At 37.9% G+C, this 20,423-nt stretch overlaps 1 protein-coding gene across 4 annotated transcripts in view; it reads left to right on the top strand.

Moving 5' to 3' along the window:
* The window catches only part of ATP6V1H (ATPase H+ transporting V1 subunit H), a 116,761-nt gene that overhangs the window by 25,720 nt on the left and 70,618 nt on the right, over window positions 1-20,423 (top strand). For 2 of the 4 annotated variants that reach the window (XM_016959475.3, XM_016959477.3), the window contains exons 5-8: window positions 1,935-2,048; window positions 4,695-4,799; window positions 8,220-8,273; window positions 18,005-18,102. In XM_016959475.3, coding sequence (XP_016814964.1) covers window positions 1,935-2,048; window positions 4,695-4,799; window positions 8,220-8,273; window positions 18,005-18,102 — 371 coding nt within the window. The remainder of the gene's footprint in view (window positions 1-1,934; window positions 2,049-4,694; window positions 4,800-8,219; window positions 8,274-18,004; window positions 18,103-20,423) is intronic. The other 2 variants (XM_016959478.4, XM_063817108.1) reach the window with 1 other exon arrangement.

Genomic DNA, 20,423 nt, shown 5'->3' with positions numbered 1-20,423 from the left:
CCACCCACCAGGTTCAAGCGATTCTCCTGCCTCAGCTTCCGAAGTAGCTGAGACTACAGGCACATGCCACCACACCTGGCTAATTTTTGCATTTTCAGTAGAGATGGGGTTTCACCACGTTGGCCAGGCTGGTCTCGAACTCCTGACCTCAAGTGATCTGCTTGTCTCAGCCTCCCAAAGTGCTGGGACTACAGGCGTGAGCCACTGTGCCTGGCCCAATGTATATATTTTTATTTTTTTAATTTTATTTTTGTTTTCTTGAGACAGGGTCTTGCTCTGTCACCCAGGCTAAAGTGCAGTAGTGTGATCACAGCTCACTGCAGCCTCGAACTCCTGGGCTCAAGTGATCCTCCCACCTCCATCTCTTGAGTAGCTGGGACCATAGGCGTGTGCCACCACACCTGGCTAATTTTTAATTTTTTTGTAGAGATGGGGTATCACTATGTTGCCCAGGCTGGTCTTGAACTCCTGGGCTCAAGCAGCCCTCCCACTTGGCCTCTCAAAGTGCTGGGATTACAAGTGTGAGGCACTGCACCTGGCCCTCATTATAGTTTAGCAGTTGATTTTATTTGTAAAATTTTAGTTGCATGGAAAAGTTTATATATACCTTTATCATAATTCCTTGTGCTATTTATAATAATTTTTTTCTGTTTTTAATCCTATCATTTCATCCTTATCACTTCTGAACAAAATGCTTTTGGACAGAATTGCTTATGTTTCCTCACATGCTTAGTTTTTAGCACCTGATTTTGAGGTTTAAATTGTTTTCTTTGCATGGATATCAACAGCAGTTGCTAAGTGTACCTGACCGGAAGGATTTCTTTATCCTTATTCTCTTAAAGGTCTGTAACCTGGATACCTCTACCAATGAAGCAATGATGGCTCATCTGAATTTTGGATTCCTTGATAAAATCATTATCACAACTATTTCAATTGTTATTCTAAACAATAATGACTCATTACCTAAGGAGACAGTAGGCTATTCCTCGATGGGTAATTATTAGTGTAGACCAATATTAACCAAAAAACCCCACTATATTTAAAAATAATTAAATGTTAATCTGAAAATAGGAATTTTTTGTTTATGTGGTTATTTGTGCTTTTAAAAAGTATTATGACCCACAAATCACCACTAAAGAACTTACATAACAAATACCACCTGTTCTCGAGTAACCTATGGAAATAAAATAAATAAATTAATTAATAAAAGTTTAATCAGAAAAAGTATTACTACTGCTGATATGGTGGTGTAGTAAAAAATTTTTTAAAAAAGTATTGCTGTTTAACAACTATATTCACATAATGAATCAGAAAGTGGATCTCAGCCAGTGATAGAGAAAATTTAGATGAGAGGTGAAGTTGTAATGATTGGAACTAAGAATTTTCTCTTACTCAGATCCTATGTCCACTGGTAGTATATGCTGTTTTCTGCTGTCTTTATCCCAAGTTTTCTACCATGATATGCTAAGAAGTAACTTGAACATTTGCGATTCATTTAATTCCCTGTTTCCCTTGCCTATTTGTTAGTAGTTCGAGGTGCATCTAGACCTAATTTGTGCTCTTCCTGCTCCCTTTCTGATTTTGATTTCCCTCGTGTGGCAGCCAGGTGTTCACACTTGGTTATCGGTGGTGGGTGTAGACCTGTTACATTGGGAGTAGCAGGTCAGAGGTGCAGGCCGAGAAGTGTAACTTGTAGTCTTACACTTTGTGATTTAAAATAATCATAATCATTAAAGGTGATTTTTTTAGTAAAATATCTGTGCCTACTACCATCCCTACCCCCTGCCCCGTAGTAATAATGACAGACAAATCACACATACACACACACTGAAAAAAGAACACAGACTGATGGGAGGTTGAGAAGTGGTGCACAGTCATTACATTCTTTAGCAAAATGTGTTCTGACTGGTGATATCATTTCTTTTCTTTTTTAGGAAAATCATCAGCGTGTTAGCATTTTCTTTGACTATGCAAGATGTAGCAAGAACACTGCGTGGCCCTACTTTCTGCCAATGTTGAATCGCCAGGATCCCTTCACTGTTCATATGGTAAATTTTGAATTGATTGGATTCTTTTTTTAAAATTTTTTTAAAGAGAGAGGGTCTCACTATGTTGCCCAGGCTGGTCTTGAACTTTAGGGCTCAAGCAGTCCGCCTGCCTTGGCCTCCCAAAGTGCTGGGATTACAGGTGTGAGCCACTGCACCCAGCTGGATTTTTTTTTTTTTAATACAAAGAAGAAAGGTTTTTATTTTAAAATTTTTGTTTTATTATTATTTTAAAATTGACAGATAGAATTGTGATTACATTCTCATTCAGGTAAGAAAGAAACCTGGGCCTTTTATGACATAGTAACCTGTCCGTTCCCATAGGAGTAACTACTATGACATAGCTTTCCATATTGGTGTTCAGTAGAGAAAGGACATTGGGAGTTGGAAGGAGATAGGGTTGCTCTGATGCAGTTGAGGTTTTGTAGACTACAAGGAGTGCATCAAAGCCTGTGGAGAATTCTCACATGTAAACAGCTCTACAGTGTTTGTAGTGGGGTTAACTACATTTTACTATATAGAAATTAAATTTTACTTTGAAGCAGCTACTGTGTTTCGTTTTTATTTTAAGTAGTTACCTGATTGCTTTTCAATATCTTAAATACACTCTGGTTTTTTTTTTGAGACGGGGTCTCACTCTGTTGCCAGACTGAAGTGCAGTTGTGCGATCTCGGCTTGCTGCAACCTCCGCCTCCCGGGTTCAAGCGATTCTCCTGCCTCAGCCTCCTGAGTAGCTGGGATTACAGGCATGCGCCACCATGCCCAGCTAATTTTTGTATTTTTAGTAAAGACGGGATTTCACCATGTTGGCCAGGCTGGTCTTGAACTCCTGACTTTGTGATCTGCCTGCCTCGGCCTCCCAGAGTGCTGGGATTACAGGTGTGAGGCACTGCACCCGGCCTACACTCCTGTTTTAAACTTAGGCTATGTTTGGAAGCCCTAGTACTGAAGAATTTTTCATGGAATCTGAAAGCAGGGTTGAGAGAATAAACCTTTGTACAAACAAGACTTCTCTATTTCCACTGGGGAGTGGGCTACGGGTTGGGGATGGCAGGAGCTGTTGGGGGCATGTGGTAGCTCCAGAGGCTGCTTGTTTCAGTAGATGTTTTTAAAGTTTTCAAATCAAGGGCCACTGGCAGTGAAACATTTTTGAACATGTATGTTATCTTGCTCCCTCCCTCCCTCCTTCCACATGTATATGTATTCATACAGTATAGTTATATATTGTATTCATATAGTATATTTATATGTTGTGGACATTATGAAATATCTATAAAAAGAGAAATTAAGGAGGACTGATGAAATAAACTGTATTTTAAAGAATACTTTTCAAAAAGCCAGTAATATATTTCCTTCTTTAAAATTGTAGAGGCTTGTTTTCTTCACTGTTTGGTTTAAATGTCCTCCTAATGGTATAGCAACAAAACTGACAAATATATTAAACAAATATACACTTAGGAAATGGTTCATTATTACTGTGCAGCCAAATCCATGTTAACTTCTTGGTAATTTCATTTACTTTTGGCCAATCTTTCACATTCTGAGGGGCAGACTCCCATTGGTTTACCATGTGCTGATAAAGAGCTTATGCTAGCTTATGCTCTTGTTCCTTTGTCTTGTGCATGCTCTGCTGATAATATTTTCAATCCTTGGCCTCCTAACAGTAATCTTTTTAAGTCAGTTGTCTATTTTGTGACAGTAAGATGAGTTTAAACTAGATAATGTATTTATAAATTCATTTAGCTGGGCATGTGAAAACCTCAGCATGTCACAACTCAATGAGCAAGTAAAGGCGCCCCATTAGTCCCTATGTTGTAGAATTCCAAATACACCAGAACACTTAAGTGTCTGACATTCTGACCTTGGAAGTGTACCTGTCAGACTGGTTTGCTGTATTCAAATGTAAGAACAAACATGAGTCTACCAGCACAGGAAATTATTTTGAGGTTAGCTAGTGTAGCCTTTCATTCTCTACTGGGATGAATTATTGCTGAATGATTTGGAGTTTTAAGACAGTGATTTGCTCTCAGTACTGATAGAATATTTATTAAATTGGTTTGTGTGTGGAGAACTAGTACTTTATATTGCCTATTTAATTTTAAAAATGGTTAGTTTTATAGCTTGAAGAAAATGGAGAAATCTTTCAGGAGAAAGGATATTTGTTTATGTTGGGAGAGACGACTAATACCTAGGATGTATATTATCCTAAGAAATGGATTTTTAAGTATTAGAACTCCCAAGTGGCTTGGAATGAGTGTGGGAGAGGCTGGCAGTTTGTTGAAGAGATTGCTTAGAATTCTGGCAAGTGGTTTGGTGACAGTCTGCTTCTAAGAAAGATTTTTGTGTTCTGTTTTTTGCTGGTCATATAATGAATTCCAATCTTACTTTTGAAACTCAAAATAATACAGGGAGTGTCAAGAAATTCCTAAGACCCAGCTAATTTGGGTTCACTTTGATGGAAATATTTAAAAATATATTTTTAATGTTTGTTTCAAAATATATTTTAAAAAATGAAATATAAACTTATTTTTAGAGGGGTTGAGTGTTAAGAAATTGTGCAGCAAAATTGTTACAAATCCTTTTTTTAAGGTATATGATGTGATTTTTAGAATTAATGTTGCGTTAAATGTATCTCTTATTTGTTTTCAGGCAGCAAGAATTATTGCCAAGTTAGCAGCTTGGGGAAAAGAATTGATGGAAGGCAGTGACTTAAATTACTATTTCAATTGGATAAAAACTCAGCTGAGTTCACAGGTAAAAGAAAATTTTTTAAAGTACCTTTGAAAGGAGTATAACATCCGTGTTCTTTTAAGCTATTTATAGTAAATATGTTAAATTACAAAAATGTTTTATTAAAATAATGCCGTTTTGAACTTGACAAGTAAACCAAACTACTCTCAGATATGGTAGTGTGCTTTGCTTTTTCTTTCTTTGACTGGCTTCATTTCAATCCTTTCTGTCTTTTCTGCCACTTGGGGTTTCTTATTCGTGCTTTTCAGGGGTCAGGGAGTACCTTTCTTCTAGGTGGCTGCCAAGATGATACAGGCCGGAGAACTAAAGGACCCACACAGCTCCAAAGAGCACGTGCGTGTGAGGCTTCGATAAAGGAAAACAAACGGTACAGCAGGAGAGAGCATGCCTCGGGCCGAGAGATTTCCAGGCGCAGCTCCCTTGGCTGCCCCAGGATTGTGAACCACCAAGATTTGTGCGAGAAATCTTGGTTTTTGGAGAGCTCTCTGAAAGATTCGAGTGAGATCTTTTATGCCCTTTTGGTTACATAACCAGGCTAAGCTGTCTAACCGATTACACTAATAAACAAACTGGTCCTGGGTGCCACCAGGGGCATTTCAAACTGCAAACAGCATGTTCTAGATCATTATTAGCTAACCTGCTTGTCCTTGTCTGGCCGAGTCCCTCCCGTGCTTCCAGCTGCCTCTGGGTGAGCCTGGAGCTACCTGGTCCAGCTGCGAAAGGACACTGTCCCACACAGTGGCTCGTTCTCACAGTTTCACAGTTTCAGGGTGGGATTAGTTAGGCCTAACGAACCTACTGGTCATGTTGGTTGCTTGCAGGCCTTTCTAGCTCTATGTCTTCGTGGAGGAAAATAGCCTGCAGGTGTAATGCCTTGGAAAATGGCAAGTTTTCTGTTTTGTCTTCATGTTTCCTCAGAACAGGGCAAAAGATAGGACATGAATGATGGCTCTGTGGAGTGTTAGTTTCAGGCTTACAGGGTTGAAGTGTAGGTATGAAGAGGTTTGGTGGGATTGATACTCAGAAGAGGAGAGAACTGAAGGTGGACAGGGGAGGAGGATTCTGGAGATGAAAAGGTAGAAGGAAATGAGATTTTGATGTGAGGGTGACCTAGAGGAGGAATGGGACCAGGAGAAACAATATTATTAGGTTGTTAGATTACAAATGAATGTCTATTTGAAATTTTTTGAAAGTTGCCATTTAGATTTCAGGTGACTTTATTATTTTAATAGATTTTAGTTTGAGGCATAAGAAAGACACTGTATTTTGCTTACATTTACTTTTTGTCTTGTTGCCTGCCTTTTTTAGGGGAGCCTAATTGCCATTTGTATTTGGATGGTGATATTTTAGAGTTTCTTGATCAAAATCTTTTTTATGTTAATAGCATCAATTTTAACTGGTTTGGGGCTCGGTTTTAAAAAGTGTTTTTACAAGAGCCACCATTTTATTGAGTTTGTGAGATATTTCAAAAACAAGCTATTTAAAACATGTAAGAAACATGCTTGTGAAAGTGAGATTTAAAATTTCTAAATGTAGCATATTGGTTGGGATCAGAATGTTAGTTAAATAGGATACACTTCTCCCTTTTTTCCTGCTTTGAAATGATCTCTCCCTTTAAATAAACTTCATTCCAGGCCTGGTTGGTGGCTTATGCCTGTAATCCTAGCACTTTGGGAGGCTGAGGCAGGCCAATTACTTGAGCCCAGGAGTTTGAGACCAGCCTGGGCAACATAGCAAAACCCTGTCTTTACGAAAAATAGAACAATTAGCCGGGTGTGGTGGTGCACACCTGTAGTTCCAGCTACTCAGCAGGCTGAGGCAGAAGGATCACCTGAGCCTGAGGAGGTTGAGGCTGCAGTGAGCTGTGATCGCACCACTGCACTCCACCCTGAGTGACAGTTTAGACTCGTCTCAAAAAACAAAAAACAAAAAAACAAAAAAAAAACCCCACAAAAACAAAACTTCATTCTGGGTAATGTTAGCTTTCAGGTATAGTGGTAATAAGGCTCTGTAGCTGAATTCATAAAATGAAAATTGGTAGGGAAGAATGGATGCCGTGGCGTGCTACTAGCTTTTTGGGCACTTCTACCTTAGACTTTTCCTCCTAGGAATAACAGATACATTGTGCCTCTCAGGTGACTGTCACTTCTGGAATGATTGACTATGCTTGTAATGATGTCCAACAACTGGGAGGAATATTTCTGTCATCACTAGTGGAAGTAAATATTTCAATGTCTAGAATAGTTTTCATTAGAATTGAACTTTTTATAGATAAATGCTCTTCAAGTATTTTATGCATCTTTTTAGTGCACTCTTTTTTATCACAGAGTCTTTGGCTTTAAGTTGTGGACTTTAAATTGTGCAATGCCTCTGCTTTGCGGGTCCTTCTGCTGCAGGGGACCTCTTCAGGGTACCCAGGCTTAGCCTGGCCTTGCTTCTTAGTCTGGCTACTGCTTCTGCTTGGCTCTCATTGCACTGTCCCTCTTGCTGTGGGCAGGCACTTCTTCATAGCCTTCTATCATGATTAAAATCCAGACTCTTCGTTTTAAAAAGTAACAATTATTTGTGATATTACTTGCTACTTTGCTCAATTGTCATGCGATAGTGCTACATCTAGAGTGTCTCTTTTTTCTCTGTCACAAGTGTTTTTCTCTCTCACAAAAAGTACCACAATTTCATGATTCTAATAGAAATAAACTTTCAAAAGTCCAAGTTAGCTGCAAGTTTAGATGTTTTGTTCTTTGACCTTATAGTGGCCTTTGAAGCCTTTTTGGGTAGTTTGGAGTGTTGCACTTGGGTTGTGGGGACTCATGCCTGCACTTCATAGATAGTAGTTATTGAATGATACAAAGTTAACATTTCCTTTCAGAAATTCATTATTGCTTTTCTCTTGCACTTTCAGCCTCTGACTTTCTTTAAATTTTCTTTGGTCATTTCTATATGACATTTGAGATTTTGATTGTCATTATAATTCATTAGCTTTGCTGTGGATAACCAAGTCACATATTGTACCTTCCTGACATCAGGCACCTATTTTTGAAAGCTTTGCTACAGAATATAGTGTGGATAGTTCAATTTAAGGCAGTCATTTTACTGGAAAAACAATTCAGTAAGTAAATCTTAAGACTTGGAAATTTGCACTAGCTTTACCCATGAAATTTACCTGGAGCTTAGTAGTCAGTTTATTATTGTTCCATTTTTAGCTACTTACTGATTAATATATTATCTGGAAGAATGTAATGATATTTAGAACATTTTGTGTCATCCCCTTGCTTTTTATTTAGTAGGATTAGGAATAAAATTATAGGGGAAAAATTATTACATAGAATTAGGGGAAAAGTTTGCTTAGCTCCCTTTTGTAAGCTGATACATTAGGATAAAATCAAAACAAAACTAAATAATGAGTTATTTATTTCATAATAGAAACTGCGTGGTAGCGGTGTTGCTGTTGAAACAGGAACAGTCTCTTCAAGTGATGTAAGTATATTCCTTCACTGGCCTCCTAAACATCCCCAAAATAAATTATTTTGAGTCATATACACTTAAAATTTTGAAGGTGTTTACTAGTTCCCCAACTATAAATCCATGGTCACCTCCAGTTAGGTTAATTGTATTATAAACTATATATAAATATTGATGGTCTGTGGAGATCATCTTTTCTGTGGTAGACATAAGACTTGTTCTTTCCCGTTGCTCTTTTTTCCAGGTGACTTTTGTTTCAGATCTGAGAAACAAAGCAAAAATCAGAATTCAGAAGCACAACTGGAGCAAATAATCATAAAGTTTTCTCTTTAAACTTCAGTTATCTGATTAAACTGTCTAATATCTGTCTAATCAAAAGGTGAACAAAAGCGTCAAACATTTGAAAGAAATTCAGTTACTTTTATTTATTTATTTATTTTTTGAGACACAGTCTAGCTCTATCCCCCAGGCTGGAGTGCAGTGGCACAATCTCAGCTCACTGCAACCTCTGCCTCCCGGATTCAAGTGATTCTCCTGCCTCAGCCTCCTGAGTAGCTGGGATTACAGGCATGCACCACCACACCTGGCTAATTTTTGTATTTTTAGTAGAGATGGAGTTTCGTCATGTTGGCCAGGCTGGTCTTGAACTCCTGGCCTCAAGTAATCTGCCTGCCTCGGTCTCCCAAAGTGCTGGGATTATAGGTCTGAGCCACCACACCTGGCCAAGAAATTGAGTTCCTTGATGGCACTAAAACTGACTGCTGTACTATGAAGCTCAAGGCTTTATGTGGGGCTACATGGTAGCCAGCCCCTTGCTCGACTTTTTTTCTTTTTTGACTGATCTCTTTCCACATTTTTTATTTTTTATTTTTTTTTGAGATGGAATGTCACTCTGTCACCAGGCTAGAGTGCAGTGGTGTGATCTCAGCTCACTGCAACCTCTGCCTCCCAGGTTCAATTAATTCTCCTGCCTCAGCCTCCTGAGTAGCTGGGACTACAAGCGCCCGCCACCACACCCAGCTAATTTTTGTATTTTTAGTAGAGATGAGGTTTCACCAAGTTGGCCAGAATGGTGTCGATCTCTTGACCTCGTGATCCGCCTGCCTTGGCCTCCCAAAGTGCTGAGATTACAGGCATGAGCCACCACGCCAGGCCTTCTTTCCACATTTTTGTAGAGCCAAAAGGCTCTACATAAATACATAAATAATACATAAATAATCTACATAATTAAGATTAATTATGGCTCCCCAAGTTCCTTTCTTGGCTAAAGTTACGTTTTCCATTTGGGAATGGCTGAACTTTGCTGTGCTCTAGGAATAGCTCAGGAATTGGAAGTAAGTTTGGACAAGTTAACGATGTTCATGATGAGAGCCAGTTGATAGAAAGTTAGGGAAAACGGAGACAGAAACAGAAGTGGGTCAAGCTTCCTTTGTTGAAAGTATCACTAGGAAACTAGGAAGCATCTTTAGAGGGTAGTTTCTGTAACCTGCCTGCAATAGACCCAAGTGAAGCTCTGTAGGAGCCATTTAATATCCATATTGGTTACTGGTACTCCCATAATCTGAATGAATGTCACGGGTATGTATGTTCCAAGACCATAGATGGCAGCAAAATCCATTTTGAAGCTGGGCTTCTCTTGGAGCATGGGTTGAAGTGTTTGATGACTCATATGTTAGGCCAGAAAATGGCTATTAGCCTTCTGAAGTGGAATCAGAACAAGATATAGAACTAGATGCGCGATCCTGGGGCCATGGTGGGCTGAGGAAATGGTAGGTAAGAAGTCTCGTTTCTCAGTCAGAAGCAGATGTTTACATTGAGAATCTTTATTTTGCTTAAATTGAGAGTCTTCATTTCATGTGTCTTGAATTTCTACCGGTTTGAAAAATTATTTAGCTTATTTTAGACTTACAAACTTATTTAAGTGGTTGTCAAAGTATTTTAAGTTATTAAAGCTTAAATAAGGAAATGCAAACTCTGCTGACATGACATCCTTATTTTGCTATTTTCTGTGCAATGTATTAGAAAAACAAAATTAACTGAATTGGTGGTGTGTTGGTCTAAGTGATTTACCTGGTAGATTCATATACATCCCAAATGGAATTCACATCAGGAGTGATTGTGAGTTAGGAAAAGATGGCCTTTGGTTTCCTACCTTCTTCCCTTTAGTGACTCTCAACCCTGAACATATTTTTGGACTCTTCCTGAAGTTCTTACTTTTTTAGATGGCTGTCTACTTGAAAAGCAGACCTCCATGTGTTGAGAGTAGGGTGTCAGCCCTTCCTTTGATTCTTATATTTCCATAGGGGAATCTTAATATAGCAGCTAATATTCATTGAGCACTTAACTATGTGCCTGACGCTTACTCATTTTACATTTACATCTCCTTGAATATTTACACTCCCTGTTCAATGTAGGTCATATCATTAGCCACATTTTATGGATGAGTAGTGAGACCAAACAGAAAAACATACCAACATGCCCGAGGTCACACAGAGACTCTGAAGAAATGGACTGCTTAGAGAATTACTTGTGAGGCAGCTGAGTTAGAATTGCATCTTTAGGCATTCCTCAAGTTGCATTGCTTACTCAGACTTTTAAAGGTATCAGTATCATATCTTTAAATCATATCTTTTCAGAGTGGAGAAAAGCAGCTTGGTAAACTGCATTACAAATTATTGCCACTTGATGTCAGTATAAAACAAGTTTTACACTGCAAAATGTGAAATAAACATGATTCAACAGTCTTACCTTTTTAAAATGGCCTCAGAAGCATCATTTTAAGTTATGAGTGGATCATTAAAAATATTTTGTTTTTTTTTTTTTTGAGATGGAGTCTCACTCTGTCACCCAGGTTGGAGTGCAGTGGCGTGATCTCAGCTCACTGCAACTTCTGCCTCCCAGGCTGAAGCGATCCTCCAGCCTCAGCCCAACCACCACCACCAACCCCCGACCCCCATCCCACCAGTAGCTGGGACTACAAGCACGAGCCACCATGCCCCGCTTATTTTTTTTGTATTTTGGTGGAGACAAGGTCTCGCTATGTTGTCCAGGCTGGCCTTGAACTCCTGAGCTCAGGCAATCTACCCGCCTTGGCCTTCCAAAGTGTTGGGATTATAGGCGTGAGCCACTGTACCCAGTGAAACATTTTTATTTAAATGACATTAGATAAGTGGAATTTCCTTAAAGTGCATTATTTGTCTTCTCCTAATTGTGAAAATAGACATCAGATTATATGTACTTACTTTAGACTGTCTGAGTTGTTTACTGATTCTTAAACATGGATTGTAAGTCTTTTCTTCTGAGGAAGGCAGGACAGCGTGGAAGTGGATTGCTGTGCTGATGCCCTGATGAAAGAATACTGTGACTCCTCCACAAACTTTGGAAGATTTAGAAAGAACCTGGGGATTTGTTTCTTTCTCTGTTTTCGTTTTTCCCCTCCCTAGCTTCATTTTTACAGTACGCATAGGCAAGAGAACGATTCATGAGAGAGCCCACATGTTTCCGTGTCCTGTTCTCTGTGATTTGTGTTGCAGAAGCAGTCTGGAATGAGTAGTTGCTAGATGAATGCTGTGTCACTAGTAGTGACTTAAGTTGCCAGGTCCTTCTTGCTTGTTTCATCTTGCCTCTTGATTTAGTGGAGCAATCCATGTCCAGTAGAAATTTCTGTGATGGTAGAAATGCTCACGATAGCTGTACTGTCCATTGTAGCAGCCCCTAACCATATGTGGTTCTGGAGCCCTTGGAAGTGTTGCCGGTGTGAGTGAGAAAGTAAATTTTCAATTTTATTTAGTTTTAAAAAGAGCCTTATTGAAATATATTTCACATGCTATAAAATGCATCATTTTGCCATTCAGTGATTTTTAATAAATTTACAGAATTGTGCAACCATTACCACAGTCTAACTTCATAACATTTCAACATCTCAGAAAAACAAACCAACCAACCCTGTACACATTAACAGTCTTCCCCATTCCTGTTCTTGCCTCCAAGCCCTGGCAGCCACTAACCTACTTTCTGTCTTGGGATTTGCCTCTTTTGGACATTCCATATAAATGAAATCATACATGGTCTTCTGTGACTGGCTTCCTTCACTTAGCATAATGTTTTCAAGATTCATCCGTGTTTTAGTGTGCAGTAACAGTATTTTAGATTGAGAGGAAAAAGGACTTAGTTTTTTTTTTTTTTTCTAAGTAGAGATGGGGGTTTCGCCATGTTGGCCAGGCTGGTCTCGAACGCCTGACCTCAGGTAATCTGCCCACCTTGGCCTCCCAAAGTGCTGGGATTACAGACGTGAGCCACCACACCTGGCCTAGGACTTAGTTTTTTTTTGGCTTTTGACCAGATTCCTTAAATTGTTTTCTGTGGCAGTTCTAATATTCTTGTTAATGGGAGACTAGTTTCACTGCTTTGGCTTTGTTTTTAATTTAATGCTGTGCTGATGTAATACTTGTCACCCCTTCAGAAGAGGTGGAAGACTTCTTTGCTTTAGTTCTTTACTGCTTTGATTGTAAGTCCATCAAAAGTGCTGATTAAGTGCAGAAATCAGTGGGCCACATCAGTTATTCACGTACTGCAGGCCTGTTATTAAATTGTAGTCTGCTGTAGCTGGTGAGTTGTGAAGTTTGTGGGGACCTGGAGTAACTCACAGGCAATTACAGACAGTCCCTGCCCTACGATGGTCCAACTTATGATTTTTCAACTTTACAGTTGTGTGAAAAGCATATACATTTGGTAGAAATAGTACGTGAAGTATCCATATGACCATTATGATTTTCACTTTCAGCACAGTATTCAGTAAATTACACGAGCTGTTCAACACTTGATTATAAAATGGGCTTTGTGTTGATTTTTGGAAGGATTGCCTGGAGATATATTCTGAAATGCAAAAGAAAATTAACTGGTAAAGTATTTAAATATAAGACTTTCTTTTACATGTCATTTTCAAAGTATAGCACTGATAACAATAATAAGCTAACCTAATACTATGTATTTATCAGTTATGTTCTTGGAAGTTGCATACAAAGCAATAATTTATAAAGAAAATTACGTTTTTTTTAGTTACGCTGACAATTTTTTTTCTGTAATAAAGATTCCCACTAGTCATGTAATTGAATTACTGGATTAAGCACATTAGATTGTAAGCAGTACTTTGAAGATTTATAAATTTGTAAACCAATAGTAAAACTATTTTTTTTTGGTGAAACTATCTTCATTTAGATATTTTATGACTGTTGACTAGAGGATCTCTTTTAATCAGCCAACTTCAAGAGAATTCTTGGGGTATATATGTATTTTAATTCCTGAATATTGATGATAATAGTATATTTTACAATTGTTTAGTGTTTTATAGAAATTGATTTCAGTGTCATGGCAGTTTTTTTTTATTTTTCCCAGTGGTAGAGATATTATTTTTCTTTTTCTTTGCTAACGAGAAAACAATTTTCGAGAAGTTAAGTGATTTGCCCAACGTTATGTGACAAAACTTCTGATTCCTGTTCCAGTTTTCACTCTGTCCTTCTCCCTCTCTATTCCTCTTTTACTTTCTTTTCTCTATTTCTTTTTTTAAATTATGTCATAACTTACATAAAGGAAAATGCACAGATGTTAAATGTTCAGCGAGATAAATGTATACCTCATAATTCCTCCTACTGCCTTCACCTCAACTCGCACAAAGGTTATCATTATTATGACATCTATTACCATAGAGTAGTGTTGTCTGATCTTGAACTCCATTTAATGGAATCATACAGTATAAATTCTTATGTGTCTGAGCTCTCTTGCTTAATATTGTGTCTATGAAATTCATTCATTGCATTTAGCAGTAATTCTTTTTCATTGCAATGTAGTATTTCATTATATGAATATTACTCATTCTCTTATTGATGGATATTTGGGTTGCTTCTAGTTTTTTGACTCTTGTGAATAATTTTGCTGTGAACATTCTTGTACATATCTTTTGGCAGATGTATACCTTTACGTCTGCAGCACCTAATTTTAGAATAGAATTGCTGATTAATGGGATGTATGTAAATTTAGTTTTAGTGGATCTTGCCTGTTTTTTCAGTTTGTGTGCCCTTCAACAAAGCATGAAAATTCCATTTGTTTCAGTTCTTTACTGACACTTGATATTGTCCTGTGTTTTCTAAGTGTCTATATTGAAGCAAAAATCACACATACACACGTATACAATCACCTTTTAGTTTTAAGAGAAAAAGAAAAGTTTAATAGTCATGAAACATATTAATTACTTTTAGAACTTTGATCAGCATCTTTTCATTTCACTTAAAACTGCTTTCTGGGACTTACATTAGTCAATTGTATGTTTGAAAAGTTCATCTTTGTGCTTCACTGATACCAACGTGCTGTGCATTTTCACCATGTATCTGTGGAACAGATGCCTTTTACTCCAAGCAGACTTGTTTTCTCAAGTGCGGACAATTCCAGAATGTAGATGAATACTGTCTTTATTCTTTTTCACTTAGTTTGCACTTAAATCCTAGCATTATGAAGATGAATATTGAAAATTTGTAAACATTTTTATAACATTAGTTTTACTTTGTACATACAGTATCATTGATGTTTTTATGTTTCTTTTATTGCTTACTTATTTTGCAGTTCCTCAATTACTGAATTTGTAATTCTGTAGTATATGGATCTCTGAGACCACATTCACCAGGAAGGTGAATACTGTAGTTGCTATTATCTTTGTGTTGTGACTTTCACTGTAATATAGTACGAGCTTGCATTTTCAGCAACATTGAAGAATTTATTTAAATGACATTCTCTTAAATGTGTTGAGAAGTGAAAATAGTGTTTTTCTCTGCCATTGAGGTTTGCTGTATAGAAAGTGCATGTTGTAGCAAGTTCTTAGCCCAGAATGCTTGGCACAGTACAAAGAATACTAGCTCAAGCATGAAGAGAGTTGACTTCTAGTGCCAATCTAAGATTAACTCGCTATTTTCTTTTTTTTGAGACAGGGTGTCACTTTGTTGCCCAGGCTGGAGTTCAGTGATGCCATCTCTGCTCACTGCAACTTCCACCTCCTGGGTTCAAGCGATTTTCCTGCCTGACCCTCTTGAGTAACTGAGACTACAGGTGCATGCCACCTGCCCAGCTATTTTTTGTATGTTTAGTAGAGACAGGACTTTGCCATGTTGGCCAGGCTGGTCTCAAACTTCTGACCTCAAGTGATCTACCCTCCTCGGCCTCCGAAAGTGCTGGGGTTACAGGTGTGAGCCACTGTGCCTGGCCAACTCAGTATTTTCATTTCAGCAAATTATATCACCTTTTTATGTCTTGGATTCCTCTTCTGAAAAAATGAGTATCATAATAATACGCTGTTGGTATCATAAAAGGGGAAATTTTTATTTCATCTTTAACTTCAATTTAAGTGAAAGACCAGGAAGTAACGCACTCTACTTTGCGTAATTGAAGGCAATAATTTAATCATTTACCAGTGCTGTTTCTCTCTATACTATGAAAGTAATCTCTGGAATGGTATGGCTACTGCCTGATAGTGTGCAATAGGAGAGAGTATGTCAGATTTAGGACCAGCACTTTTTATATGCTCATTTGTAATGGGAATACTGAAGCTATAAATAACAACCAAGAATCCATCCTTGTAGTGTGTTATGTATTTCAACATAGCATGGTGAGTAGCCACAGAAAAGAAACACTTACCCTGAAACAAAGAATTTTTGTGATGAGAGGAAACTGATGGTAAATGGAAGAGAAGAGGGTGCTCTCTGTTGCCTTTTTATTCATTTGTCTAGAAATCTTGCTTGGTTATCTCTCTAAGCAGGGAAGATGGGATTCCTCTTCTTTAGAAAAAGTTTCTACCTGATGACTTAATTGGAAAAAAAATATTTTTTCATTATGGAATATTGTTTTAGAACTGAAAATGCACTATTTATCTGTCTTTAATTTTTGCTAATGTTTCGAGTTTTCAGGCTAATTATATTACTAGATATATTGTGTTTTTGTGGAACTAAATTAACTGCTTTTTAGGTACAACCCAAGATCACCTTTTCTTGATACATTTGACTATTCCACCAAATGTACTTATATTGTTTTGTTTTTGTATTAAAGTGCCTGGAATTTCTCTGAAGTGTTAGGTTTTTATGAACGGTATTTAAATTGGAACAAAGTTTAGTAGCATCATGTATGTTAGGTTCTGTGAATTTATATAACACCTGTGATTCTTTCCTTAAAAAATTCTTTTTGAAATTAGCATGTTCATTTTGAAGGCTGTTGTCTGAAATTTCTTTTCCTTTCTCTTCTTCTTCTTCTGTTTTTATTTTTTTTTTGAGATAGAGTCTCACTCTGTCAACCAGGCTGGAGTGCAGTGGCGTGATCTTGGCTCACTGCAACCTCTGCCTCCTGGGTTCAAGTGACTCTTCTGCCTCAGCCTCCTGAGTAGCTGGGATTGCAGGTGCACGCCACCACACCTGGCTAATTTTTGTATTTTTAGTAGAGATGGAGTTTCGCCATGTTGGCCAGGCTGGTTTTGAACTCCTGAGCTCAAGTGATCCACCCGCCTTGGCCTCCCAAAGTGCTGGGATCACAGGCATGAGCCACCGCACCCAGCCTCCTTTCTCTACTTCTTAAAGTCTTAAGGCTTATTGTACATATTTAAGGAAAAGCCCAGGTCAGATGTTCCCACTAGCTTTGGTAAAATGAAGGGGCTTGCAACTTTCTGGGAGTATTACTCCTGTTTATTTTAAGTTTCAGGTTTAAGCACAATTTCTAAGGGACAGTGTTATTGAACTGATGGTTTTAAAAATCATAGTCTTTTTCAAGTGTTTAATCAGACTTTTTATATGCCATATGGGTTTTTAAATAAAGTTTTTATTTATTGAGTTCCTATGTTTGTCTAGCTGTGTTGTAAAATGAATTATTATTTATTTATTTATTTACTTTTTTTGAGACAGAGTCTCACTCTGTCGTCCAGGCTGGAGTGCAGTGGTGTGATCTCAGCTCACTGCAACCTCTGCCTCCTGGATTCCAGCAATTCTCATGCCTCAGCCTTCCAAGTAGCTGGGATTACAGGTGTGCGCCACCAGGCCCAGCTAATTTTTTGTATTTTTAGTAGAAATGGGGTTTCACCAGGTTGCCCGGGCTAGCCTCGAGCTCCTGAGCTCAGGAAATCCGCCCGCCTCAGCCTCCCAAAGTGGTAGGATTACAGGCATGAACCACTGTGCATAGCCTAAATTATTTTTCTTAAATCTAACAATATTCAGGGTGCTTGGCAGTGTTTTTCTCATAAGGATGAAGAAATTTCATATTGAAAAAGTTCAGGAACTTGTCCAAGGTCATTTACATATAGGCCTATCTTGAAGTATTTACTCTTCTTTTTGTTAATTTTATTGTTCTTTGATAGTTCTGTAATTATGTGCAACAGTATTCTCTATACATAGTATCTTTATTCAGGGATATGTGAAACATTGCAAGGCAGTGTGCTTATTTATCAAACTGTATCAAATATAAATTATTTTGTTCCGGATTTCCCTGTGTGTTAAGTAGTCTTGACTTGTGTAGATTTAATTCAGGAGACAAAATCTTGTTCATTTCTAAGAGGTAGAGATTAAAGCAAACATGAGGATTAACTTTTGAAAAGAGATTAGGGAATTTTGGATGCTCAGATGCTAATTCCAGTAGGTAATCAGACTTTTCATTTAGAAATGTGTGTCTGATCGCATGACTTTAAATGCTTCCCATTTAAAAACTCAACACTACTTCTTGTGCAGAGTTCGCAGTATGTGCAGTGCGTGGCCGGGTGTTTGCAGCTGATGCTCCGGGTCAATGAGTACCGCTTTGCTTGGGTGGAAGCAGATGGGGTAAATTGGTGAGTGCCCTTTCCTTTTAATGTAAAATAACATTTACAAGCATCTCTCCTTGACATTTTCAAAGAAATACGTAATCATCTAAAAGAAATATTTTATTTTTTTCATACCTGTTTAACAATTGACTATGCTAAGCTTTTTAGAAGTTAGTAACTATCAAACTGAGCCCCTTTCCTTGCTTGATCTGTGCTTTTATAAGAGGTTAAGGCCTCTTAAGAACCTAATGCTTAACAAGACAGATTCCAGGTACTCAGAATATTAAAAATTTTAGAAAATAATTAATGATGAATGTAGGCAAAAATCAACAAGAAAAGTTCTTACCCAGGAAAGAGTGAATATAAGCCTTTCTTTCTAATGCCATATAATTTAGCCCAATCTTTGTGGGATCCTAATTTGCAGGTATAGAAACTTTGAGGAGCTGCCTGTTCAGGCTTATACAGACAAGCACCTGAAAACCTCCAAAACAATGGAAATCTTGTTTTACCATCAGAAAATCAATTTATTTGTTCATGAGAGATCTAACTGCTTTTAAACTAAATATTCTTTTCATTTAGCAAGGCATTGTTTCTCTGTTAGAAAATCTACAGAGGAGTTTAGGTTATCAACAGTAAGTTGCTTGGTGGGTGAGGATTTAAAGCAAGCATTGGACTCTTACCCTGTATCTCCAGTGTAGGATATACCTGTGAAGGGACCCAAATATTCTAGGTCTTTTCAGTCCGTATTTGTATGCAATGTCTTAGAATGGGTTACTTCTGTGAATAGCTGTTCTTGTGAGTTGTTATTTGAATTGTCACAACTATTCAATATCCATCAATTCAGTAAGTTACTAATTGTTTTTCTATTAATCTATAAAATTTCAGTCCATTCTTGTTTATTTAATCCTCAGTTTGCCAGGAAAAATAGCCATCACAGTTTGTCATCTGGGTCCAACAGACCCTTTAAAAATATATTTTTAGTCATTTTGTGAAAAATTGACGGAACTAAGAATAAAGAGAGTGAAAAACAACTATTAGAAATTTCAATAAAAATTAAAATATAGCAAACCTTTTTGTAGAAAGTACATTTTGATACACAAATATCATAAAAGATTACAGAAAATCATCACATGTCCTTGAGCGAAGTGGTCTAGGTTCTTGCTGCAGAATACTGTCTGGAAGTCTTTCATGTTCAGTGGCTAACTAGTTGAGAATACTACATTTCCTTTTTGTCCTTAGAAATATATTCCTCATTTATCAGTTCCTGAGTTTGAGTAAATTCATTTATGATATAGCTATCTAGAGACTCACAGTTCAAGATTTCACTTATTTGACCCATTTCACCATTATTGTTAGAGAATAGAGTGCAATCTATCTCTTTGTTTTCATCTTCTGAATAATCTAATAATTGTGAAACACTTTCCTCTGTTGGTCATTATTATGGGCAGAAAATAAAAAATTCTGAATTCTCAGCTGTGTTCACACTTGTCAGGAGATTCATTAGAAAGACTCACAGACATAGCATATAGTTCTATTCACAGATAAGATTTATTACAGAGATACAGTGAGGATGCACAGCTGTATCATAAGGGACAAAGGCACAGGCTGAGTATGGAGGAATCCACGTGCAGGCTCCCTTATGCTCTCTTCCTCCCAGAGGGGTCGCACAGGGTATCTTCTCCCAGCATTGAAAATGCAGCAACATTTGTGTGAGGTTTCTGTCCCGGAAACCCATCAGAGACTCAGCTCTGAAGATTTTATTAGAAGTTAGTTATGTAGACACACTGTGCCTAAAACACACCAAAATTTCAGACTCCTGAAAGAAAGTAGGTGTCTTAATCTATTTGGGCTGCTTTAACAAAATACTGGGTGGCTTATAAACAATGGAAACTTACTTCTCACATTTCTGGAGGCCAGGAAGTCCAAGATGAAGGCACTAGCAGATTTGGTGTCTGGTGAGGGCCTGTTTCCTCATTCATAAATGGCCATCTTTTCACTGTAAACTCAGATGGCAGAGGGGACAGGGGTCTTTTTCAGGACCCTTTTAGAAGGGTACTAATCCCATTCATGAGTGCTCTGCCCTCATGACCTAATCACCTCCCAAAGGCCCCACCTCCTAATACCATCACCTTGGGTGTTAGTCTTTGAACATGTGAATTTTGGAGGGACACAGACATTTAGACAATAGCAGTAGGAATTCAGCATAAGCCACATGTTTGTACAAATGGTTTAGTTTGATCAATTTAGGAAACTTTACCAGCCAAATTCCCAGAAGCCAGCCAAAGGCCAACCTTGTAAGCAGTTCTTTCTGAGGCTAGCAGCCTTAGGACTTTGCTGTTAACTCTTTT

The sequence above is a fragment of the Pan troglodytes genome, chromosome 7 (assembly GCF_028858775.2).
Source record: "Pan troglodytes isolate AG18354 chromosome 7, NHGRI_mPanTro3-v2.0_pri, whole genome shotgun sequence".
Taxonomy (NCBI): Eukaryota; Metazoa; Chordata; class Mammalia; order Primates; family Hominidae; genus Pan; species Pan troglodytes.
Note: the sequence above shows the minus strand (reverse complement) of the source record. Positions and strands in the feature narration are given on the sequence as shown.